Source organism: Aptenodytes patagonicus, chromosome 2 (genome assembly GCF_965638725.1).
Source record: "Aptenodytes patagonicus chromosome 2, bAptPat1.pri.cur, whole genome shotgun sequence".
NCBI classification, from domain to species: Eukaryota; Metazoa; Chordata; class Aves; order Sphenisciformes; family Spheniscidae; genus Aptenodytes; species Aptenodytes patagonicus.
Genome location: NC_134950.1, coordinates 79,658,359 through 79,684,788, shown reverse-complemented (window position 1 = coordinate 79,684,788; position 26,430 = coordinate 79,658,359). Strand labels below are relative to the sequence as shown.

The window sequence follows — 26,430 nt, the reverse complement described above, 5'->3', positions numbered from 1 at the left end:
GTCCATTCTTTACCGAAATACTTGTTCCCATCTCCTCCACAGTACTGGCACTGACCCTCATGGAGTTAGACAGTGAGTGGATCTGACCATAAACTAATCAAGCAGAGATGATGACTTGTCAACTGGACAAAGACCTGAACCCTTGGAAAAGTTTTTTGTACTGGGACACAAGCAGTAACAGAACTAAACTTATTAACAGAATTCTAGACATTATCTACATACACTTGACAGGTACTTTTAGATACTGTAGGAATATGTGATTCAGTCTAGATCTAAGGAGGCTGTATTCATGAGATCCGATTCAGAGAGCCACCCTATATGTTCTATATAATTTTCCTCCTAGTTCCATCAGACAAGTTCTGAAGCTCTGTGGTAGCTGCCAGAAAATATCCCTATGGGACATAGTGGTCAGATAACTTCAAATTATTGTCAGCTTTCATTTCCCTTGCCAAAACACTTTCTCTCCTGTAAGAATTACATTATCTCACCCCTATATAACCTCATCTAAAATTTAATTCTTATCAACTCTTTGATAGCATATAACTAGATACCTTTCTTCTAACCTATAGTTCTTTGCTTCTGCAAGATTTATGCTAGGACAAACAGTTCAGAACCCCTGCTGGATTTGCAAGGTTTTTTTTCTTCTCTGAAGAGTCATTGAAGAGAAGAAAAAATTCCAAAGCACTATTAGCAGTGATTAAAACATTGTGCAGCATACATAATTTCTTCTCTTTCAGTCCTCAGCGGATAGGAAGGAACAGAACTGGAGGACAGTAAAGATTTTTGACTCTAGAGAAATGTGGCTCATGCTGCTACTCAAATGGGTCTTCAGGCAAGTAAGTACACAGCTACTGAAGGAAATCTCAATAACCTAATGAAAGTTCTGCAAAATCACACCTATGCCTGGCCAAGTGCAAGAATCATGATGGACACAAACTCAGAGCTACAAACATTATCAGAGATGTGGTTAGACAAATGAGTATCTTAGCTTGCAACCTGTTCTAGAGAAATATGAACATTCAGCATATGCGTATTTAGAAAGGTGCCAGACTTCAGCTCCTGATCCATGGTATTTGCTTTAAAAGTGCTGTATATAAGCAGTCTACCCACAAGATGTGACAGTATGGAGTTTGAGTGCCAATTACATTCTAGAAATACTAACGCTGAAGTCCAAATTAACTGAAAATTGTCTTTGTTAAAAAGCTGGTTTGGAATTTCAGCTACTTGTGACAGTCTAAATAGAATCCAAACTGAGTACTATAGAGCTGGAAATTTTTTTCAGGAGCTCAGCCAAAATTAATCTTGATTACTTTGAAGGTTACTGAATCAAAATCAAATCTTAAAGAAAAAAAAATATTTTAAGTTAGTTACTTTCAAAAGTACATGCAACTATAACTGGCATTCTCTAAAGGTCCCTGTGCAGTACAGAAGCCAGTTATGCAAACCACTCTTCACACCAACACCATAATACGGCTGCTCCCTTGCTACACATTCATGGATATACACCCATGTTTCTGTGCAGTCTCTGCTGCACCGCCCTGCAGGACAGATACCTCATCTGGGGCATTTCTTTCCCATATGGTATAATTTATCCGAAGTATGGCACCACAGACTGTGGCAGGAAAGCTACACCTTCCATTCTCATTCTCTCATAATGAACAATGGAGAGCTGTTCCTACTAACAAACCCCCTTCCAGGATTTCCTGGACCTCTTTCTTTCACTACCCTCCACACTGTTAGAGAATCTTATTATACACTCAACAGTTCTGAATCTCCAATGCATTATGTACATGCACTGTTTGCGTGCAATCCAATTTACTCAGGCTATGAATCTTGAAATACTTCAGGTCCTTATCCCTTGCCCATCACCATAACTGTAGCTCGACACCAGCAACAGCCTCTTCTCAGTGCAGCTTCTTAACTCATTTGACAGACTTTAGGGACTCTAACATAAGCTGTGAGAGCACAAGTTGAGCCAGAGCTCCAGAATATTGCAAGAAGTGTACAATCTTACCAGGCAGGAGAGGATCTTCAATACATAGCATGGATGGTCTGTATCCATTAGTCATGACTTTCATGATTTCTTCTTTGGCAATATAGGCACCTCCATTTTTTATTCTAATACCAGTTTTCAAGTAGTTAAAATTCCTTCCATAGAGTTCAAAAAATTCTATCAGAAGCATTCCAAGGTTTTCATCAGCTCTTCTGGCATCAATTCTTGGATGCAGCTGTGACACAGAACAGTTGTTAATTATTAAAAACTAATGCTTTTCAGACCGTAACAGTGCAACAAAAAGCTCTCATTTAAACAGCTGAGTATAATCTCTTTACACAAGTCCGAACTGAGTCATTAATTCTTCATGTACTTAAACTACTTTCACATAACCAAGAGGGGGCAGCACTGGAAGCCAAAGAATTCTTTCTTCCTTCCTCTTCCAGCTTTTTGAGGATTAGTAAATTCTTTTCCCTAAGCCAAAAGCAATAAAGAAGTACTGCATACTACATTACGGCTTAGTTAGTAACAGAGTAATACCTGATCTTTCACATAAAATCCATTGGTCTTAATGTTTTCAGAAGCAGAGAGGGAATCTATTTACCCCCACTGAAATACAGTTCTTTTCTCAATCTCCCCATATTATATAAAGTATGTAAAATCTATAGTAACATTTCAATTAATCATTAACAGCAGCAGAATATGTAGGTTTTTCCATTATCACAGCTGCTGAAAGACGCTAACGTACCTAGTCATACTCGTACAAAGCTCACTGTCACAAAAATGTATTGGAAGAAGTTATAACTCATTAGCTAATTCATCAGTTACCTACAATATCTGCCAGTTTTAAGTATGTCAAAACCTAACCAACAAATAACTAAAAAACTTGATTCTTTGATTTCATCATTTAAAAAAAAAAAACCACTGAAATCGGCTACTCTGCACATTCAGTACCAGTAGTCTAGGAAGCAACAGACTTAAACTGCATCCTGGCAGATTTACAAAACGTCAGTAAGATGAATCAGGTACTGGAATAGGCTGCCCAGGAAGGTAGCATAATCCACATCACAGGCCCTGGTATAGAAAGCAATGCACAGCCTCTATGCCGTTCACAAGGCTCCTGCTGCTGTTTCAATTCACACAGTGAACAGAAGTTCTTAGAGGTTTGAGAGGTAGTCCATAGGAGCTGCCAATGATCAAACAGCTAGAGCCATAACAGTAAAGCTGTGCATTGCTAGGGGAGTCTAAAGAAACAGCACCATAACAGGGCATAAGTACAGAAACTGAAATATTTTAAAGAACACAGAAACAAACACGGAACAGACTTACCTGCAGGAAACTAATTGCCATTAAAATTAGGCTGTAAGAGCTAATTCCACCAGTAAAAACTTCATTCAAGTCCCTCTGAAGGAGGAACTGTTTTAATACTAAAATCAAGTAAGGCAGCAAAGAATATTTCTGCAAAGCAAAATAAGTCTTATCAATGACAATTTCAACATTCCAAAACAAAGAACGAACTACACAATCTGAACACAAGAAGATTCATCTTCTAATACAAAAATGTTATTCAGTACTGTACTATAAAGTATTTCCACAGGAAGAACTGAGACATGCATTTCTTTTTTATTCTAGAAACAGATGAATAGACTTCAACTCTTTTTTGATCAAACAGCTTACATATCAAATTTATTTCCCCCCCCTAAACAGGAAGATTTTTATATCCTTCTTTGAATGCCAGTGTCACTCATAGTCAAAGCTTTCCATCTAAACCGTACTTTTACTGCAGAACATAAAAGTAAACTTGATTTTAAGTGCATAGCTACAGAAGAATTGTTTTTAGACATTGTTTGGCAAGATAGTACTCATAATCAAGCATCACTTAAATTTAAGGTAAGCAAAATTTGAACAGACTTGCTTTAGAAGCAAAGTTTAGTACCTATCTGCAGATCTAGATATGATTGTAGAAGTCCTTTCAGTGTACAGGTTTATCCACACAAAACACCTAGCACTCAAAGGCAACAATGAGTAGATACCAGTAGAAAATAAATTAAAATATCCATGTTTAATTAGTATTAATGAAAACAGTCTTCAGCAATAAATCTTCAAAAGTCTTAAGCCATACCAAAAAAGGTTAGCTAAGCATCTAGCACGTCCTTGGTAAGTAGTGTAACATTCATTATATGGTTGATACCTTCATGTATTCCTTGATAAACCGAGCTGCCTTCACACCAGTTTCTACATTAAAACTGATGTCAACTTTCACTTCTGTCTCCTGGTCAGTAAGTTTTATTATTGGTACCTGAAAAGATTAAAACAAGGTTTTATGAATCTCCAGAAATGCAACACTGGTGCTATTCTCCAGCTTACTCACTTAAGACACATGGATACTATCAGTCCAAATGAATGCAACTATCAAGACAAGGAAATGTGTTTTTGAGAAAAAACAATAGTCCTAACTTGACTGACAAGCAAACACTTTTTAGTGAGGTGATTAAAAACACAGGCATGTATGATCACATTGACTTATGATCACTCATGTACTCTCCCATAGCTATTAGATAACTGCCTTCATAGCTGCAATATTTGTGTTTTGTAAGACAACTAAATTTACTTAATTTAATGACTCACTGCTGTTAACAGGAGACATTCTACTCTCATAACCTGTGGGAACTGCATTCATCTGACCCAGCACAGCACCATTCACTTGCTAAACCAACAGAAGACTAGCCTAGCAGAAAAAAAAACAGAGCACTGTCTGTTGGTTTATCAAGCTGAACTGGTTCACCGCAGAGTCAAACGAAAGCCAGAATGGATAAAAGCAAAGCAGGAGTAGCAATACTTCCTCTTCTGGCAGCAATAAATTATTACAGAACTACTGAATATGTAGTTCAGTCTCACACCACCACCTTGAAGGCAGTATCCTACAAAAACGTCTTACAATCGTAACTTAAACTTCAGCTGATAACATTTATTTTAAATTGAACTGCTTGTATTTTTAATCTGAAATGGAAAAGAAAAAAGAGCAGAAGTATAGCATCATTTTATACCAACAGCAGAGGGAATAAAATAAGAAAGGCTAGTAAAATTGATAAGCCTAGCGCCATTTTCCATCACTAACTGGTATCACTGATTCTGAAAATCCCACTCATTCTCAGGTAAACCAAAGATTACCAGAGCTACTGTTATGTACTGCTACTCCAACAGAAGCCACAGGAATCTTCTGGACCTAAAAGTCACCCTATTTCAGAGACCACAAAAACGTAACAGCTTGCTAATAGAAGCTTGGAATACTCTACTTAGTCTCCTGGAGAAAACACCACTTGCTCAGTAACATAAAATTCTCATACTTTAAGCTTTTAGCATATTCAGTGTGATCCATTAGGCTTACAAGACAGATGCAAGAGATACTACACATCAGTTTCACAAGTGAAATAAAGCTCTTAAGTAGCATATTTTGGAAGGGAAAAAACAAATGTTAGGTTTGGAACACTTCACTATGCCACTAGAAACAAGACAACCTGAAAAATCAGGGTTTCAAGCTAGACAGGTCTAGTTACTGACCCCTGGCTAAACAAAGTCCTCTCAAAGGTCAGTGGAAAAACTTCATAGAAATAGTTAACTTATTTTACTAGATATTTTGCAAATACTGACTTTCAGATCTTTATTGACAACGTAAGCATAAAATATGGCCTTACAGCAAATACAGTACACAGAATTACCATTGTCCGTGTAAAAAACTGTGTGCTATTGCTAAGCACAGACAGATTCTACTAAAATCTTGCATAGACAGGGCAAAACATTGTGCTTAAGACAGTCTTATTTGCTTCATGAATTAAGAACACTATTTATCACCAACATCTTAAGGGGTCTGAAAGCTTTTCCGATCAGTATTCCAAAGACTATTACTTACCGTAGCTTTATCAAGTACTTTAATGGAATATGGCTCAGCCACATTGTGTTTTCTTAGTGCTTGCTCCAGCAGCTGTAAAGGGGGCCGTTCCCATTTCCCAAAAACAACTAGATCGATATCACTAGACAAAAAGAACACAGCATGTCATCCATTAAGTCTAAAGCCTAACACTCCTCCAAAAAAAATGGTAAAATTGACATTCTACATATTACAAGTCCTCCAGGGTGACCATTTTGCAACTTTTAATCTAGGTTCCCAATAAGCTTTCTTTAGCAATGTTAAGAGATGGTCTAGTATGCTTTAGGACCCAAAGTAGTACTGTAGTTTCTTGCTTCCAGTTCTCTGATGAGTTCTTTGAGCTCTTCTCTCTTTTACCTTTCTTGCCCCCTCCCCTCTGACTTCCACAGCCCAATCCCATCCCTCATCTACCCATGTCGACAGGCATGTTAACAGTCCAAACAATTTTTATCAGTGATTGTTATTCATACAAAAGAAATTTCCAATGCCTTCCTACTGAAAATTTAATTGATGTAAAGACGACATAGTCTTTAAGACAAAGCTACAGAGGTTTTCCACATCCATCTATTGAACATTAAGCAATATAAAACGCTGAACTGAATAAGACATTTTGCTCTCAAAAAAAATGGGAAAACACAGCTGTGACAACTCCTCTGACTTTGCACAGTAACTCTGTGATAAATGACACACTCAGTAATTCACCTTATTTAACAAAATACAATCTTTACACAGGAAATGTTAAACATTCAATTTCACTGTATCTTGAAAACAAAGAGCCAAAGACTAACCCCAGACACAAGGAAGAAAAGGTAACTCAAAGGGCCAGTAAGTACCTAGAGCAATACAATGATATATCAAATACTTATCTCAAATCTGCAAGTTCAAAAGCTCTTCCCTTTGTCACATGGGACATTAGGCAACACTTTAACTGGAAGTTTGATAGGTTTACACATTCCAGTCTAAATTCTGCTTTGAAATTTACCATTACTCTAGAAGAAGACAAGCTTTATATAAAAGTAAATTATTACTTACCTAGTTGGAAGATAAAGCCCTGTACTAAAGCTGCCAAATATCTGGACCTGAAAAAAAAAAAATCACACCAGTGAAGTATCTTGTAATTATGAATGCTCACTTCATTTTACTTTCACAAGACTTAAGATTTTTCTGGACCTGTTGAGGATATAGCCCAGTAAAAAAGTTATTGAACTTACTTTACTACATACTCTGTTAAGCCCATACAAATACACTTTCTCTTATAGATGCAACTTTAGAGGAAATTGTTTGGTTTTTTTTTAACATGAAATGACTACCAATCCTGCTAGCAGCAGAGCACAAACTTTTGAAACAAGTCCTTTTCACTATTTATTTCCAGTTCGATAGAAGTATAAGCTGTTATAAATTTCCTTCCTCCCTGCTCCCTTTGTTCCTCATAGGACAGCTTTACTGAAATTGGGAGAGTTTAAGGGAAACATTTTTCCAAATGTTTAGGTTTAAAAAACAGCAAGTGCATCTAAGCATACAATTCAGATAAACATGAATACTCCAGATTTTACTGTAAGGATGACTATGAAATTGTGGTAGGTGTTTGTGTGTATAAAAGAAGGCATGCTGAACAGACGTTCTCAGTCCACATTAAATACTTTTAGTATGCTTCCAATCTAGAGAATTGAGACATTCTTTTCCCTCTGCTACAGCAGAGTACAATTTACAAGTTCACTTCTTTGAAGTGACCTATGAAAAGGCTGGGCAACATTGGGCCATTTCAGTGTTTATATCTGTTCCCACAAGCTAGAAAAATGTCATTACTAAGGAAAATCATAGGTGAGGATGAAGTAGATGGGCTTTACAGTATCTTTAGCTCAGTACTGTGGCCACAGCCCTCACTCTTCATCATGGAAGGCTATGAAATCACAGTGGTCTGAAATGTTTTTCTGCTTGTTAAATGACAACACTACTATCTGGTAATCAGAAAGGTGATGCTAGAGATACAGTTTACATCACACTCCTTTGGGATGTTTTTTGTTTGGAGGAAACTTACTCTTTGGGTAATAAAGAGTTTGAAAATACAACAACTTTGGTTGCAAGATCTCAGGAAGTCAAGTCCAATTTTCCCACTAAAGCAGGGCTAAAGTAATTCCCTGAATATCAAATTTGTGAAGAGTACAAAAAAATCTGGGGTTTTTAACTGTTCTTTTGTAAAATTTTTGTATTTACAAGTATCCACAGAGTGAGGACTCCTTGCAGAAATGGATACATAGGTAGTCAGTCTCACTTTAATATTCAAAATTAAGTTATGCAGAGACAATCAACTTAATAAGCTTTTACTTCAAGAAATTCACTTCTTGAAGTGGACAGTTCTTCACATCCCCAGTTCTCAAAATGAAAAAAATTATCAGTAGCCTTCATTAACCTGAAGTCTAGGTTTTACATTTCCTCCACTTTTTCAAATAAACTGCCACATACTGCAAGAGCTGTGATATTAAGTCAATTGCCTTAAGTTTGAAGTCTTATCTCTTCATTTCTAAACACAAAGATAATAGCAAGGTTAAGTGAACCAAGCTCTACAATTTACTGGAGAGACAAATCAACACTTAAATTACACTCACATCAGCTGTAGGCCAAAGATCTTTGATGACTGTTTCTATTCTTTTCACCACTTCTCTTCTCATAGCTGCTTCTTCAGGACGAGGGGACATGAAGTCATAGAAGTCAATTATTTCTTCATGTAGCCTAAAAGAGAGAGTAGCATCAGTTATAATGACGATTTAACTATTACAATAAATTTCAACAAAAACAGGGCATAGGCTTTATTTAATGTCATCTAACCAAAACCAGCAGTACTTTCAAGAAAGGTGAATGCCACAAGTTAGGCTTTCATATGGGAAACTGGAGGGTTTGGAATCTGGGATTTGGGACACATATATTCACACTTGATTTTCACGGCAGCACCTCAGTAATCTCAACAATACCTACACATCAGCCCTCATCACATTACCTAAATGCTGAAGATGTCAAAAGACACAGGACACAAACACTAGTAGACATTTACTAACTTTCTTACTGGCTCAACAGTGAAGGTCAAATTCAATTCCTGATTCCCAAAGATTATTTTCTTTAAAAAACAAAGCATGGTCTTAAAAACTACACAATGATCCAAATGTGAAACAGCACAAGAACGATTAAAATCTTCAAGTCGGTTTATTCTTCCAGGGGTTCTTACTTCTGTGTATGTGGAAGTTTACACAGACTTGGAAACAGGCCACTGGCATTAATGAGTTTTTGTAGAGGGCGATAAAAGGGACATTTGAGTATTCCTTGATGTGAAAATGTCCACTTTGACAAACAGAGATTCCTTTGACCTCTCAAGCCCTTTATTAGCCATTCATTCATATAGGAAGTGACCTTCCAACTGAACTACTCAAAGTGAGAAGTGTTAAATATATTCTTACCAGTGTTACATGAGGAGTTCTGACACTGGATCTTTATACACCTGTTAAGTCCTTTTGTTTCCCATCTCCTGATACTATAGAACACTCGCTGCCAAATTTGAAAGAAGATCAATTTGAGTTTTCAGGTGAATGTTGTGTTTGCTTTCAATGGAAAAAACATCAAGCCATGCCAAACAAAAACAAAAAAATGCAAATAACTACTGCTGTGATATTTTACAAAAATATTTTTGATGTTGACATATTTCTAAGATTTTACTCTAATTCAAGAAACTTATCAATTCAACATTGTAGTGAAATTCAAATACTGTCCTAAAAAAAAAATCAGGTTCAATCCTTAGTTAACATACTTAGCTTTCCAAAAGGAAAATTTTATAGATCTCTAGTAGAACTCAACTCCTCCCCTGAGACTTTTGCAACTCATTTTACTAGAGAATTCCCACTCTAACAGATAGCCTCCAACAGACCATATGCCCGATTTTTAAGTGTCAGGATTCCTTTCCATACACAAAGAGATTTTAGCAGCAAAGCACAAAGATACTTCTAAAAAGCATACATATTTAGAATTAGTTTGCCCTTTCTCTTACCTTAAACTGGCCCTGGATCCACAATTGAACATTTAACTACACAGCAGACTTAACTAAACCTTTCAATTTGTTGATGAACCTACTTGATTTCAAAACTTCAGAGCATGACACAAAATACAAACTAGCATGCTCCTATTTTATTTTGTTTCTAGAAAGTATGCTTTTTCCCCCCCTTTCCAAGATGACAAGACCAATGAAGAAAATACTTGAATACACCTAACAGCAGTGGGGCCAAACTAAAGACTTCCCATTGTCCTGCTTATAAAAATCAGCAGTAGGCAGATACAGGGTGAAAGCAAGAAAAGACAAAGCAGTCATCCAACTCCCTTGCAGCAATCCTTCCAAGCCTCCAGTAATTTCATTTGGCATACTTTTGGGGTCGATCCCAACCATAATGTGTATTAGCTCAAAGGACTTTTCTTCTACCAATTTTTCCAGGTCTTTTTAGTCCATTTATGCTTTTGTCATTCATAGCATTCTATGAGAATTTAAGTATGCAACAGAATAAAGAAGTGCTTTATTTTAAACTGCTGCCTGTTAATAATGTTATCTGATGCTCTTTCTTGGGGGAAAAAAGTTATTACTGGCAGTTCATCTCCAAACATAACACTTCTCAGGCTCTCAATTCATATCCACTTGTCTCTATCCACCAGCTCTTTTTCAAGCTAGCAATCCATCTGTTTTTCTCTCCTTACACAGGAGCAGGTCCAAAGTTTGATCACTGCTAACCTTCTTCAGCTTGTTTTCAGTTGCACCATGTTTTCTGACAGGTGGCCAGAAACACACACAGAGTCAACACATAATTACACCATTCAGTCCATGACACACACCTGTTTTCATTTTATTGTCCACATCTTTGCAAAAATTGCTGCTAACTGCTATTTGAGGATATCTGAGCATACAGCTGCTCTTTAAAGGAAGCCATTATGAAGGAGCTTCAAGGTGTTTTCTGAACAATAACCACCAAACAAAGCCCACCCACTGGGTATATTCAGCCTGAATTATTTTTCTTCAGATTATTCCATATTTACTAGAATTTAATTTTATCAGCAATTTTATAACCTAATGAACAATGAACTCCCACTGTGACTGTCTGCAGTCAGCTCTAGCTTTCTATTATCCTTTTTATCCTTTTCTCATTCATTTCTTCCCTCCAGGTATTTATGAATATATCAAGCAACCGTCTTGAGTAATTCCACTGGTAACCTTCCCTTATTATAAAGTAAATAATTTATTCTTTCCTTTGGTTACTTCTAAGCAGTTAACCCATAAGCCCAGCAAACCTGTGACTGTTCAGTTTTTACAAAGTCTTCAAAAAATCTCAGAAACATTCTTCTGAAAAACTCCAACAGTTCTGTATTATCAGACTGACCACGTGCATAAGGATTAACAATGAATCCTTCAAGGAAATGAGACCTGCGAGACAACTACCTTTATCAAAGCATGCACTAGCCCCTTTCTTTATATTTAGTCAACACAAATAAGTCCTGTTTTGTTATAGAATATTCCCCATCCAACCACTCCAGGAGATCCAGGCATTCCTCAAAAAAATGCGTTTACAGTAGCCATCCCATATTAGGGAAGGAGGAGAATAAAAGGGGTCTCTCATTCCCCTACACACTGCAGCCTCTCTACCATACACAGCATAGTCTTTCAAAAGCAGCCCCTAATGTGTCAGCAAGGTCGGAAAAACAGCAAGCACACAAGCACACTCTCACTTCAATGCCCCACTGAGCTTCTGTTCAGATGGTTAACGCTGTTGCAATTCTTAATCATATCATGAAAGACTCGAAAGAATACCACCCATCACTAGTCTACATTTCCTTCCCTGATCTACTTTTTAAGAAGTCAGCTTCATATTTTCTACCTTGCACGGGCAAGGCAGCACTTCATTTAATGCTTCAGTTTGCATGGGACAACAGCACAAGAGCTAGATAATCAAAACTCATTTAAAGTTCAAACCATACGCCACGGTTTCATGGTTAAGTTCCTCTGGAATTCTCCAGCATATACCACCAGACATGGCTATACAACAGTTACTCTGCTGATGTATTTAAACACTCCTTACTGAAATTTAAAGTTACAGTTGCCTGGAGCCAAAGAAAGTTCTGGTGAGAAGTCTCTTAAGCCCTTCTCTGACAAAAAGCAATGCAATTAGTTCACTTAGTTTTTACTACATGATCTGATATCTCCTGGGTGCCCTTTCATGTCTCTCTATGAGCCCTAGTGACTCCGGCAAGTTTCTTGCTTTCAATGTGCAATGTTTTCAGATTTTAATGCACTTAGCAAACCAGTGCTCAATCCCTCTGTCTTAACAGACTTCTATTTTGTTTGCTCTTTCCAGTCTTCCTTAATTCAACAGCTGCTACTTCTCAGAGAACATCTTCCTGGTCTACATCCTTCTGGATAAGCATCAATGCTATCTTCACTGTCAGCATATGACAACACAACCATCTTAATACAGCATTTTCAAGCATTTTACCCTTTTGGCTTCCTCCTGAAGAAACTTCTCAAAACTGAGATGCTTTTTTAAAATTTAATGTTACTGTAGTTTACATTTTTCTAAACATCTTTGCTCAGACAAGGTTATTGGAACACAGTCACAAAAGCAGCTCTGATATACATAAAACAAGATGCTGTATGCTGCTCAGGACTAATCTCGGAGTAACTTCTCTACTAGCTGAAGGAATAATTTGGTGTCTGACAAAACAAATCACCACAGGATGTTTACCCAGCCAATACAGGGATAGTTTTCAGTTAAGCTTTTTGCCCATGTAGCCTCTATGATCTTCATAAGCACTTGTTACTTCTTAAGTCAGGACTATGACAGTATCTTAATCATTAGGAACAGAATTTCAATTTGCCACACATGACATACATGCAGATATAAGTAACACCTTAGCTCTTTTTTTAAAAAAATATAACTTCCTTCAACATATAGCACAAGTCCATTTTCTCGATCTCCTGGCTTCATAAAGAATTTGGGCTCCAACAGCATCCCAGCACCTAGCTATCTTCTATCACATTTTAAGATGCCTATTACACTACTTTCTTAGCAAAGATAGGCATTTTAATTGACTTTTTCACATGGCAGTTTCACTGGGAACAAAACTTGTTGGCAAGACATAACTGTATTCTTAATGCAAGGTGGAAAAGATTAGAACGCAGGGATGCAGAAGAGAGGCTGCTTGTACTCACTACACTATTCAGCTTGCTAATTTTAACAGCCTGGAGGAACCTACCAGTTACTAATGCTATTACTGCTAAGCACAGTAAACATCTGTTGCTTACAGGCTGAACTATACAACAGAATTGACACCATTTGTTTACCAAAAATTTATCCCTTTTACTGTTTTAGGAAAGGCAGACACACTTTTAGTCTTCAGGTTAAAATAATACTCAGGAGACATTCTCAGACTTTTGCTATGCTTTTCCTTAAAGGCAGGTTTCTAAGGAAGGAGGTCATTTACTTCACTCATCATTTACTGTATCTACAACTATTATTATATATAACATTGACTTGTTACTTCAAGGGCTAACTTCAATGCGGTGAAATGAAACTCTCAAACAGCATCAACAAACTAGAAGGTGAATGAAAAGCTACAGAGACTTTGTTCCCCAAGTAAGCATCCTGTTTCTTTTCAATATCATGTCTACACTACTAAGCACATTAATTTATTCTAAAGGAACAGACAGAAACATGACTGCATCAACATGACGTGGAACAACTGATTCTTTTTAAAAACATACTCATTCAAGAATTTTTTTCAAACTGAAAAGAGTAACACATCAGCCAAGAATCCTTTTATAAAGGAAAGAATGGATGCCACAGTTAAAGCATGTGGGTGTAACACTAGGGGTGAGTAGGAAAGGGAGGTAAAGAAATGGGGAGGCATAGGCAGCATTTCAACAGAAATAAAGGTTACAAATAATAGGATACATTCTTTCAATGAAGTGTGAACCCCAAAACATGCCTGAACTTCACTGTCTAAAGATTAAATGGTGAAAGGCCCAGCAGCCACTGTGCATATTTCAGAAATCTGTTGAACTATACCTTCACCTACAACTACTGCAAAGCACAACTGCATTATCATGGAAATTCAATAGTTGAAATCAGCGTTACAGTCTGAAACTCGGGAACACAGTTTAGTGAAATAAAGGACAATACATATACACAATTGAAAGCAATAGTATATTCTGAGATACAGACTTTTTCCAATATGATCTAAGATTAAGACGTCTGCAAAAGTAGCAAAAATAGAACTATGACGGAGAAGAGGAGATGAACTTACAATTCCTCTCTTCCCACCCCACTCAACACCCATCAGGCGCCTTTACTTTTTTATACCAGTCCTCCTCACTACCAGTAACACTCAGGTAATAGTACTCTATGCCCTACGCAGTGTTCTAGGCTTACAGATGAGAGAAACTATGAAAACAGTGCTACGTTCACAGACTGTACTGCTGCACCAAATCAGTCTCATATTACTACGTAATTCAGACAGCAATTACCTTTGTCACTGTAATTGTATGGAAGGCAGCAAACTCAAAGACTGGCAGAACAAAAAAAGCTCAGCTATATAGAACTTCTGAATCAGAGCTGTGAAATGTTTTACAGGTAAGTACCCTAAATACTAAACTCAAGTAAGAATCAAGCTTACTTTGCAAGTTAGCTACTAAGGAGAGAATGGAAGAAAAAAGTACTTTTGTTCTCATCCACAGAACAAAGAGTAGTTTATAAAATATACTGTACCTTTTCCACACAAGAATGTATTCCTATTTTGTCTCTAAGCTTTCTCTTTGCCCCACACTCTTGCAAGTCAGAGAAAGTCCTAATTTTAGATTTGAGTTTCTTGCCAATTAAATTTTACCTCTTAGGAGCACTTTGACAGGTCACCCACTCAAGAAACTAAGCTTGTTGACTGATTTACACTGCAAATTTCCAGACTTAAGTAACAGAATTTGTTCGCATTTTGGAAGAGAAAAAGAATCAAAAACTAATCTATTTTTGCAAAGTATATCAATCCAATAAAACTCAACCAATTGCCTTATTAATGGCTGGATGTACTTTGAAAAAGCTGCATTAAAAAAATCTAGAAAAGAAACAGATATATATCTCCAAGTTAATACATGGCAAAATAGATCCACTTCTTAAGCTTCTGAACAGCTGTACATTACTGCTGACTTAGGCTGCTGAACTTCACCACAACACCAAAACATCACATAATTATTTTGTTGCATCAGTGAAGGAGCATACCATATGTTAAACCTTGGAACTGAATCAGCAAGCTTGCTATGCCAATAAATAGAACCGCTAAACACTGAAATTCCTGTCTTAATACTATTCTTTTCCAAATGCCCAAAGATAGCAGGCGATTAACATCCCAGACAAGTCAGAAAGGTTGCAACAGCAGAAACACATTAGTGATGAGAGACTAATTATGCCCATGTAGATCAGGTATGCATTACACCATATTAGCCACTGAAACATTTGAGAAGCAACTCTTGACATAATCTTGCAGCAGAGAGACACCCATCAAAGCACCACTAGCAGCAAACCCTGCACATTCAAAGTCAGTATCTCTGCAAGGCAACAAAAGCTAAAAAAGCCTTTTCTGGATTTAAGTACTGCTCCAGTTCGCCATATAAAAGAGGAAGCTTCTTAATTTAAGAATCTCAACCAAAAGAATAAGGTGTTTCAGAGAGTATTAAAGATACCACACTGGTTGTTCAGCAAAGCGTGCATCACTAATCAGATTTTAGGGAAAAAAGAGCTTCTACTACCTTGTCACAGGATTCCATCAGAAGATGTCTTCAGAAACCCTGAAGTCACGTACAAAGCAGGAAAAGAAGATTGGAAGATTAAGGATATAAAAAAGGATTATGAAGAACAACTTAACGAGATGCAAACCTATGCTTGAGAAAGGATAAACTAGCTCAGCAGCCCAAAAACCTGCTTCTGTTAAGTGAATTAAGTGATCGGAACAGAGAAAGTTAAGTGATCACAATGCCTGACAAGTAGTTAGGTTTTTTTAATTTTTTTTTATTCCTCAGAGGTTTCCCCGATCCCTAACCATATGGGGAGAACTTGTCCCAAACCAACTTTTTAGTAGAAAATACTTCACAGCAAAATCTATTCCTATTAATCTGGTATTCACCAAAAGGAGCACTCACTTGATACTGCATTTGTATCAGAAGAGCATTAAGCAGTAATCTTTCTTTTTTTAAATTTAAAAGCATTAGTTTTGACATTCATAATAGTCAAACTAGTCAAAAGTAGAATCAATGCAACACATGAATAGTTATGACTACATCAAGATGTCAACATAGTTTTCGTAAATGGAAGTAGTGTCTTAAAGAAAACCATTAGGAATTATTTGCAAGAATCAGTGAACCACAAAGGAAATCCTGTTATCTCCTTGGATTTCCAAATGGCATTTGATAATGGTCCCACATGTCCTTATGAAGACTTACAAAGAAACTAAGCTGACATGGGATGAGAAGGAAGACCTTCATGTAGATAAAGAACTGTTTTAAACAGAAAACAAGCAGCTGGAACTCTTAGTTTCCATATTAAAGGGAGGTGGTCACTAGTGAAGCCCCAGAGTGCCCTATGCTAGTCAACATCCTCATAAGTGATCTGGCAAGGGGACAAATAGTAAAGCAGAAAAGTCTGAGGCTGCAAGGTTATCTAGAATAAGCCAGCTCAAGAACTGGCTGAATTTGACATAGAATAAATATAAACACAACAGAGGCATATGAGAAAATTGTCTTTACAAAGATGCAATGAGGGGCTCTGCACTGGCTCTAAACACTGAGAATCAAGATCTTGAAATAAGAATTCTGTTAAAAGGTCTGTTCAATACTCAGTAGCCAAAAAGAACAGGCAAGTCCCATGTTAGTAATCAGGAAACAAAGTACAGGATAGAGCAAGATAGCCCAAGATATAGGAATACTGCGACACTATTACACACAGGTCTGGTTCGTCCAAGTCCCAGAGATACAACAGAACTGTAAGGCATACAGAGGTGATAAACATCTAGAAGCAGGAAACAGCTTCAACAGAAGGAATGATTAAATAGACTAGAAAACAGACAACTATCAGGTGATTCAACTTTTCCCTTCCCTCTTCCAAGTCAGCTGCAAAGAGCACTCATGGACTGCCTCATAAATGCACAGACCTGTGGCGGGCAGCAACTACAACCGTAGTGACAGCCTCAGGACAAAAAAACTGGATCTTTACATAATGCATAGCTTAACTGAGGAACACCTTGCCACAGGACACTGCTGATCCCTGAAGCTCATACTAGCTCAAGATGAGATGAGACAAATTCATACATAAAATCCACAATAAGCTTAACAATGCACTGCCTGTAGCCCAGGTAGTCCGAGAACCATACATCATTTAAACCTGAGAGATTATTCCAGGAAATATCACCACAGGCTCATGTTGATATATTCTTCTCCCAACATTTGGCATTGGCCTCGAATGGTCTCACTCAGTACAGCTGTTTATGTTCTTAGTGCCAATTACCTCTACTGCCAAAGCCTAACAACTGTGAAAAGCATCATGAAGCTGATGCCATAATTAAACTGCTCCAAACATGTCCCATTCTCCTTTACACACAGATGTGAGCACCTGTCATGCAAAGCCTTCTCATGTTTTACTACTGTAGCTCAGCCTTTCTGATCTCTAGTACTATGTTCTCTCTCAGGTCTACTGCTGCCAAAATATTCCTTTCATTCCATTACCGAAAGCATCAGTCTCTAACTCTACACTAGGCATCTACTTTGCAAGGAAACTTTGAGCTCTACCTGCTCTAGACATCTTAGTCAACAGCAAAAAAAGAGATGTTCTGTTCTTTTGACAATTCATCCAGCGGCTGCCCTTGAACTCTGCTGCGTACCAACCTTTAGGCATGAAAACAATCCGTTCAACCCTGTCCCAATGCTCTCTCAAGTCTCTCTCCGGAAATTTGCTATGACTAACAGGCAACTACCCCCACCCTCCTCCTTGCATACTACAGTATATACTGCCTAGTTCTGCCCTGATCCTAAAGCCAGATGAAACAAGAGTCAAATGTACATTGCCAGCACTGCCTGCCTCTTCCATTAAGACCTTCACTACAAGTATCCACCTAACATTGCAGATAACAGACACTAATGATTTAACAGTAGTGTGGATGAAGCATAGCTCACTGTGTTGATTCTTCATTAGAAAGTATAGAGCAAGACAGCACTGTTAAGTACAGGGAGGAGTTAGAATACCACCCTTGGGAATCCCTTAAAGCCCTTACAAGTGCTGGACACCGCAGTGCAGACAGTAAAGGCTTCACAGAGTTTCCAAAGTCTGCATTTTTTTCAGCTCAGCCAAAGTACAAGAAAATAAAATTTGCAAAAGGGTCTGACAATGTGGCATCCCTACAAATTAATTTGCATTGTCCAGCTCTGACAGCAGCATAAGAAGCAGCAAGGGTTGACAAACACAGAACTAGAGCTATGGAAGGTCCTGAATGCAATGTATTTTTAATAGTGCATTGCACAAAACCCAGTAATTAAATTTATCTTGGTCACCAAAGCTCAGCAATATATCATAAAAGCAAAAAACCCAGTAAGACTGGAATTAGAAACACTTCAGCATACAGGTGAGGAAATAAACAAAGCCTAATACAGACTTAGTATACAGTACCACCACCACATCTGAGTAGCTACAGAAATGAATCTCTGGACATCACTTTTGATACACAGTATCCTTCAGCTGCACACTGAAGCAAGTCTTCTGGGGAAGCATCATCATAAGCTTACCTTGCTTATGAGAACTCTCCCCAGGTATCTGCTATGGTCACCAGACAATGCTGGCCTGAATCCTCCTTCAGCCTAACCAATGCGGAGGTATTTGTGCTCTTGTGCTCTACAACAGAACTTTTGTGTCATTATCAAGAGATGGTTAAAGACAACAGGTATGGAGGGGGAAAAATGAATGCAGTAAGTCGTCAGATGCTATGCAACGCTAATTAGTCCAGGCAGAGCACCATTCCAATGTATTGTAACACTTCTGGTAACCACGCTGATCCTCAACAAGCCAGTTCTGTTGTTTCTGCACAGCACTGTAATGTACCAAGCAGATATGCCAGGTATTTCAGCACTAATCTCATTCAAAATCTCCAATTAATCTGAATACTTAGTTGAAAGTATTAAGCAGAACAGGCTTATATTGTTAAAAATGCCTTAATTCTTTACTTTGTTAAATTCATATTAAGAAGCAGAATAATTAAATCAGATATGATTTTATACTATTCATAAGCTATTAGCTACATCTTAAGAGAAAGTGCCCTATTAGCTGAGCACCCACACAATGCAAACCTAGCAGTAGAGTCCTTAGTAAAAAGTTTAGAATAGCTTGATTCCATATTTTGAAATAAAATTCCAGTATTTTTAAACTCTCTGGATGCTTAAATTAGTCAGATATATTTAAAATACTGACTTTACAGAAACAGAAGGTATTACTTTGATGTACAAAGAAGGCAGACCCTAAGATGCTAGATGTAGTTTAAAACCACTTGAGAGGATACTTTACAGTAGCAAGAAACCACATGTAGTTCTGAACAGTCACCAACAGTTTAAGCTAACCTCATAATATTAAAGGACACTTCTCCGCATCACACCTGAAACCAATCATTTTGTCATCTGTACTCCTAACCTAAACCCAGACATTTAAGAATTTACACTTTTGCTATATTAATCACTCTGCTGAAGCACTGGAATGAATATGGCTTCATTTTCCTCACTCCTTACGTTCCAAAAATCTGGAAGATGGTAACAGGTCAATCTAGGGCATCCTAAAGCATAGCTTTAGGATGAAATCTAATCAAGCATGACTATTCACACTTGTGTTTTATGAGGGGCAGAATTCCCTTTACAGCACAAGGACTGGCATGCTGCTGTCAGAAGGTGGTAAAAACAATAGGTATGACTCCACTGGAAAAAAGGAATGCTGTACATAAAACAGCAGAACACAGCCTTTACAACATAAAGCATTCCTAAACATCACCACACCTACCGTCACACAGCCACTGAATATGATCCATTTGAAAAAAACGGTGACAACTTGCACTGCTACAGACCATCTCCAGCTCTGAATGAAAAAGCGGAGAGAGCACAGTACTATTTCAAAGCATGCAGGCATTTCATCAAAAGTACTACTGCAGTCTGGGAGAGGGCAAACAGAGATTACCCTTCTTAGTCTGTTACCAAAAGACAATACAGTAACACTGTGAGCTACTGCGTATCACTTGGAAATTTCAGCATGTTGTAGAAAAACATTCTGCAGAGAACAATATTCATGGCATAATAAGCTCTAACATTCATGCATAATATGAGCATAAGAGTATCTACAATCAAGTCCTTCTTCCTATAATCTATGTCCAAAGCAGACTGCAGATTGGACTGAAGTCTTCTACAATTACTGAAGATTGTAAGGATCACATTTTTTGACAGTTGCATACACCAGTTTGACACCACTGAAGATGCTCTGTCAATAGACCATCACAGTTACGGAAGTGATGCTTCAGGACTGGGCTGACAGTTCCAAGTAACACCAGGCAATAAATCAGGAACATAAAGGATCCAGAAGAAACTTCTGTAGGGATCTGTTCCTACCCTAGTCTTTTCAGTGCATTTTTATTTGAACAGCAAATAACACACCAGCCTGGCTTCAGCAAAATTAAGTTAAACTCACCAGTAGTCGGGAATTACTGCAGAAGACAGACACCTAAAGCCACTCCATCAGTGACAATATTTTTGTTATTTCAATCATGTAAGTACTTCATTAAAAAATTTCTAACACCAAACAGAAAATTGTTTTAGAATACATGCTTGTCCAAGGTTCACCTTGGGTAACAGAACTCAGTTTAAGGCAGAAACTGCTTCTTATATTTAAGTCTATGGTTTCAATTTCCATGCTCTCCTTCAGCACTAGTTCCCTGCTACTCTAAGGGAAGCTGGAACTATGGGATCACACAAGTTGTAGTTACTGGTGTCCCACTCCTAGCACCAGGTCTCACTGTAGTAATACAGATCCTTGACAGAAGATCAGGAAACAGCTTCCACTTTCGAAGATATTTAGCCAAGAACTTGTCATTAACACATCAGCAAAAGAACAACTATGGGACTGAATAGTGCAACTGAAGCTTGGCTAAACAATTTTGTGTATGGATTCTCTATAAACTTATACTTGAAAAGTGGCATAAACTTTATTAAAGGAAAGCCAACAGAAAACAAAAGGGCAGAAGAAGAAAGATAAGGATATGTGATTGGCATAGGTGGTGCCGCCTAACAGCTAGAGGACAGAACCTGCCGTGCCTGGACTCGGTTCCCAGGTTTGCCATAGGCCTGCTGGGTGACCTCAGGCAACTCCCTCATCCACCTGCCTGGAGATCTAACCTCAGTGGCACTGATTTGTCTTACACAGATAAATTAAAATGTTAACTCAATCTTCTACTGCATCTCTATGGAAATAAAACAAAGAAATTCAGACTATTTTTAAGATACTATTGGAATTTTAGACATACATCTTATTAGTACAGGACCCAAAGCTCCTAGCATATGACACCTCTTAAACATCCAAATCTTATCTTCCTGTAAGCAATTTTCATTTTTTCAGTAGTCTGGAATTAAAAAGCAGTAGTCCCAAGTCTTGTCATCCCCAGAAGAGGCTATGGTTTGCAAAAGCAGAACTTTAAAAACATCTTTTAATACTTCTGGAAAACTTTAATGTACTCAACGCCTGACAGTACCACCCAAAAGAGAAAAGGAAGACACTGTCCTTAAGTTAAATCTCTCACTTAAATTTCTCCAGCTCTGAAAGTGTACCCTGTTATCTTTATCTATTTCCCTCTACAAATATGCAGTGCCTTTAATCCATGGGCATCCAAGGGTCTTGGATTTTAGGAGTTCCAAGAAACTATTTTTGAAATGACATCAGAAATCTGCTATGGTCAATCAATGCAGCTAGCACTTTTCCCACGAATAAAATAACATTAGAAAGCAGCATTTCCCCTTGACTGAGTGAAATTTGACAGCTGAAATACAGAAATCTCACAGAGCACCCCAGAGGCACTTTGTTCAAGTTTAGTCCCTTCCACATGCCAATCGGACCAAACTGAATACTCAGCCTTACTAACTACCCATTTATATGAGAAAGTTATGGCCACAGAATAGGGTAAGCTTCAGAAAAGTGTTCTCTTTAGAAAGCCAAGATTTCAGTTCAGATAGTGGCTAGCTCCATCTATTCTAGAGCTAGAACATTTCCCTCAAAAACATTCTAAGACCACGTTGACTTTCATGCTTACTTCAGCCAGAATTGGGCACTTCCCTTCCAGCTGATGTTCCTAACACTCCCCAAAGTAACCAGTCTGCTACAGCCTAAGCAGAGGCATTTAAAAATTAGTGCAAGGGTTTTCTTTGAGCTTCTCTGAACTGAAGCCTTCCACTTCCCCCTTACAATCTGAATTGACCCCTAGGAGCTTTGACATGAATCCCCCACCCATCTTTGCTTTAATTATTGTAGGTACCATTTGATTGTGGCCTGACAACTTCACCTCCCAACCTACTAAAAGGCAAGGCCTAAACCCCTGTACCTATGGGTTCCCAGGCCCTGCCTGCATCACTGCTTCGCCAGGAGCCACCCAGCCAGCACAGACCAAGGTGATTTACGAAAGAACACGGTTTTGTGCCCCACCATCCTCTATCATCAACCTCGCTGCCACAGCCGGCTCCAGAGGAGTTTGTGCGACCCCCAACCCACCCGCCCCGTGCCCGGAGGGGCCGCAGGAGAGGCTGCCGAGGTCCCCCTTTCCTCTCGGGCTGCAGCAGCCCCAGGGGCCCCGGCTGCTCACCCCTGCACGCCCGGGCTGTATTTCCTGGTCTTCCAGGGTGTGCCGGGGCTCTGCAGTGCTGGCTGAGGCGGCTGCCGCTGCTGGTGGGGGGAGTTGTTGATGGCGACGCCTCGGCTGCCGGAGAGCAGGTAATTCATCCCATAGGTGCTGGCTTTATTCTCTCGTTTCCTACGGCCCGGGTGGTACTGGTGCTGCTGAGGAGACGCCGGCGGCGGCGGGTGGGGGCTGCGCGCCAGGTGCGGGGGCTGGTGGTGCCCGTTCACACCGTTCACTTTGTTCTCGTGGAAGTTAAAAAACTCCCCGGGTCCGGCCCCGCTGCCCAGCAGCCCGGGAGGAGCCACCGCCGCCGCCCGAGGGCCGCAGGAGGAAGAGGAGGAGCCGCCGCCTCCGCCGCCGCTGCACGATCCCGAGGAGGAGAAGCCGGGGCTCTCGGTGCCGGACTCCACCGACGAGCAGGAGGACGAGGAAGACACGGAAGGCGACTTCTGCAGCCGCCGCCCTCCCTCGCCGCCGCCGTTCACCGCCGCGGGGCCGGCAGTGGCAGCGGGAACCAGTCCGGTCAGCAGGGCCGGAGGGGAAGGCGAAGGCGAAGGCGGCGAGGAAGAGGAGCAGCAGGCGCCGCCGCCGGGCGCCCCGAACCGCACGCAGCTGTGGCCGCGGGGCGGGGAGGCGGCGGCGGAGTCCAGCGCCGGGGAGTTAAGGCAGAGGTAGTGCGGGAAGCTGGCGCCGCCCCGGCCCCCCACGCCCTGCGAGGTCTCCCAGATCTGCATCCACAGCGCATTCGCGGGGCCTTTCTGCTCGGGCTGGATCCAGGCCACGCGGGGATCCATCCACGCCCGCCCGCCTCCGACCCTCACGGCCCGGCCAGAGCGCCGCGCCGCCGCCCGCTCACCGCCCGCCGCACACTCCCTCGCCTCAGCGCGCCGGGCCCGGCAGCGGCGCTAGACACGGGCCGGGAGCAGCGGCATGTGTCGCGGGGAGGAGGGAGGGCGGCCGGAGGCGGGGGGCAGAGCCGGGCGAGGCCAGGCGAGCGCGGCTCGGGAGGAGCGGAGGCGGCGCAAACTGTACCCGGCCCGGCGCTGCCCGGAGCGCTCCCCTCGCCGTTCCAATGTGGCGTCCCCCTCGCCAGGGCCAGAACCGGCACTGCGCATGCCCCGCAGATTTTAAACCTGCACTGGAGACGGCCGCCCTGGCAACCGCACATGCGCGCTGGCCGCCCCGGGGGGAGGGGCCAGGCCCGCCGAGGCTGGTGGGAAGGGGGAGGGAGAGGGACGTTGGGAAGGCTTCCCCCGCTCCGGCGGCTCTCGCCCTCCTGCGCATGCGCGCCCGGGGGACGTCGGAAGGGTTCGGAAGCCCTCGGGCTGGGGGGGGGGGGGGGGGGTTCGGCGTCCACCGCGCCTGCGCGGGGCGGACCCTCTTCACCCCGGCCGCGCTTGGCGGGGCCGCGCCGGGTCCCGGCGCCGCCGGGCAGGGAGAAGTGGGGGGTGGCGCCGCTGCCGCTAGGCCCTGCGAGCTTGGGCCCTGCTGGCGGGAGCCTGTGCGCGGCCGTTAGCGGCTGGAGCAGCCGCGGTGCGGGGCAGCAGCCAGCCGCGGCCCAGCGGCGGTTTTCCAGAAGCACTGCGTTGTCTCCTCCGTGCCGGGCATTATCCCTTTGGAGAGGTGTAGCCCTGTTCCCACAGGCACAAAAGGGTGAATTTTGAGGAGTAATCGAGATGAGCAGCGAGTACAGGCAGACCTACTTCTAGAGGGGCTGAATGGCCGGGAGTGCGGGGGCTGCGCAGGGCCGTGCTGACCCCCTGGAGGAAAGGGGGGGGCCAGAAGCGGGCGGGCAGTGCGTGCAGACCGAAGCACGCAGTTCATAAGCGAGGGGAGGCTCTCCTCCTTGTCTTCCTAGCACCGAGAAAGCATCGTGACGTACTACATTTCCACTGGATACTTCGGTTTTTACTGGGTTTGAATCTCGGGGGGTCAGTGCCTGTTCCAAGGGGTGTCTCTCTAATAGGTGGGTTTCATGTGCAGCGATCACTGGGTGAAATGCACATGGCTGTTGCAGTGGCATCAAATGCAGATACACTGTGTTTCTTCTGTCATCTAAAGATTGGCTTTAACAGCCAGCCTTCCAGAATGATGTTCATAACTGTTCTCTTTCTAATCCGGTGATTTGGCCTTTTCCTTGAGCACCTTCAGCATGTATACGGATCAAGTGTCCTCTCCCCGGGGTACCCCCGGAGCCTCCAGTGGTCCAGGAATCACCAGTCGGTTGGATACAGCCCTTACCTGACAGCAGAACAGCAGAGGGAAAGGTTGTATGTGCATAATGACAAATACTGTCAGGGAATCCCAGTTACAGCAACCCTCCAATGCAGGTGTGTGGTACATCTTAGGTGATCTAACAACTTACTGCCACAGAAGAGGAGAAAAGAAGAGGTCCCACCCTCTGTAATCCTGCTACTGCCTTTCTCTGCTCCCTTGCACGAGCCCTGATATCAGTGAGCCAATTTAACTTGCTAATTCAGCAGAAAACTGCACTAGGAAGAAAAGTAATAGTTTTCAGCAGTTCATTTTGAATGAGCTTACTTTATGATCAGAGCTGGCACTAAGGAGGGAGTGGAGAGAGGATGAGAGAACAGGACTGTCGTTTATTAGCAGAGGGCAGTTGTGTTTGATGCAGCTGTATTCTCTAACTATAGCCTTAGACTTCAGAGCAAGAGAAAACTGATTTGAGGGTGATAGCCTAATGTTTATTGTTTGAAGTCATATAGAAAAAGCAAGTCATTCATTTGATTTTGTTGAGAAACAGATCTGTTTTCAGGAATAACAGCCAAACTACACATAAAAGTACACAATAAACTAACCAAAACCAAACCACGTGAAAGCCGTTAAGATGATTGGCTCATAAAAAAGCATGTTCACCAGGATTTCCATCTGATCAAACCAAAGCACCCTTCTAACTTGCGTGGTCAACTAGGCATACAAATCTTCAGCACAGAATTCAGCCGCTTGAGTTACTGATAGCAGTCCTTGGTTCTACAGTTCATCTTCCCAAAGGATTTTGGATATTTTTGTTTTGTTTTTAATTGAGCTTGAATGGAGACAAATAAACAGGTCCCTCAACTCTCTTCTTTTTATATAAATGCCATAAGAAATAAACCACAGAATTATACTGTCTCTTTCTTCTTTTAGCCCTGAATACTTTGTATTCTTGCCTCTGTGATGGCCCAGGTTCAGCAAGGAGAGGTGAGGACCGGCAGTGTTTCTGCAAGCGTAGCTGGTGTGGTATGCTGGTGGTTAGAATGGTTACTTTGTAGATCTACTTTGAAGTACTGAGAAGGCTGAGGAGGCCGTAGAGCCCGTATCTCAACCTTTTTAGTTCCGTGTTCTGACTTTTCATGCAACAGGTGAAGATCACATCTTAAAGCTGCTGAGTTAAAAATCTAATAAAGAAGTACTGATCAGTGTTTTGGGAAAAAAAAAGGAAAAAAAAAAAGACACTTAAAAAAAGATCTTAGGGAGGCAACTCCAAGCTCTGCGGTTTCATGACCTGTTTTCTTTATTTCCTTCCCTGCCCTGCTACCATCTT

General features: G+C 40.9%; 1 protein-coding gene across 3 annotated transcripts in view; it reads right to left on the bottom strand.

Annotated features, from left to right (window-relative positions):
* TENT4A (terminal nucleotidyltransferase 4A) overlaps window positions 1-23,688 on the bottom strand; it is a 61,817-nt gene extending 38,129 nt beyond the window's left edge. For all 3 annotated transcript variants that reach the window (XM_076330307.1, XM_076330308.1, XM_076330309.1), the window contains exons 1-7: window positions 22,851-23,688; window positions 8,528-8,651; window positions 6,954-7,000; window positions 5,904-6,024; window positions 4,185-4,292; window positions 3,323-3,451; window positions 2,015-2,228 (exon numbers count right to left, since the gene is read on the bottom strand). In XM_076330307.1, coding sequence (XP_076186422.1) covers window positions 2,015-2,228; window positions 3,323-3,451; window positions 4,185-4,292; window positions 5,904-6,024; window positions 6,954-7,000; window positions 8,528-8,651; window positions 22,851-23,680 — 1,573 coding nt within the window. In that variant the 5' untranslated portion in view covers window positions 23,681-23,688. The remainder of the gene's footprint in view (window positions 1-2,014; window positions 2,229-3,322; window positions 3,452-4,184; window positions 4,293-5,903; window positions 6,025-6,953; window positions 7,001-8,527; window positions 8,652-22,850) is intronic.
* Window positions 23,689-26,430: the final 2,742 nt, after the last annotated feature.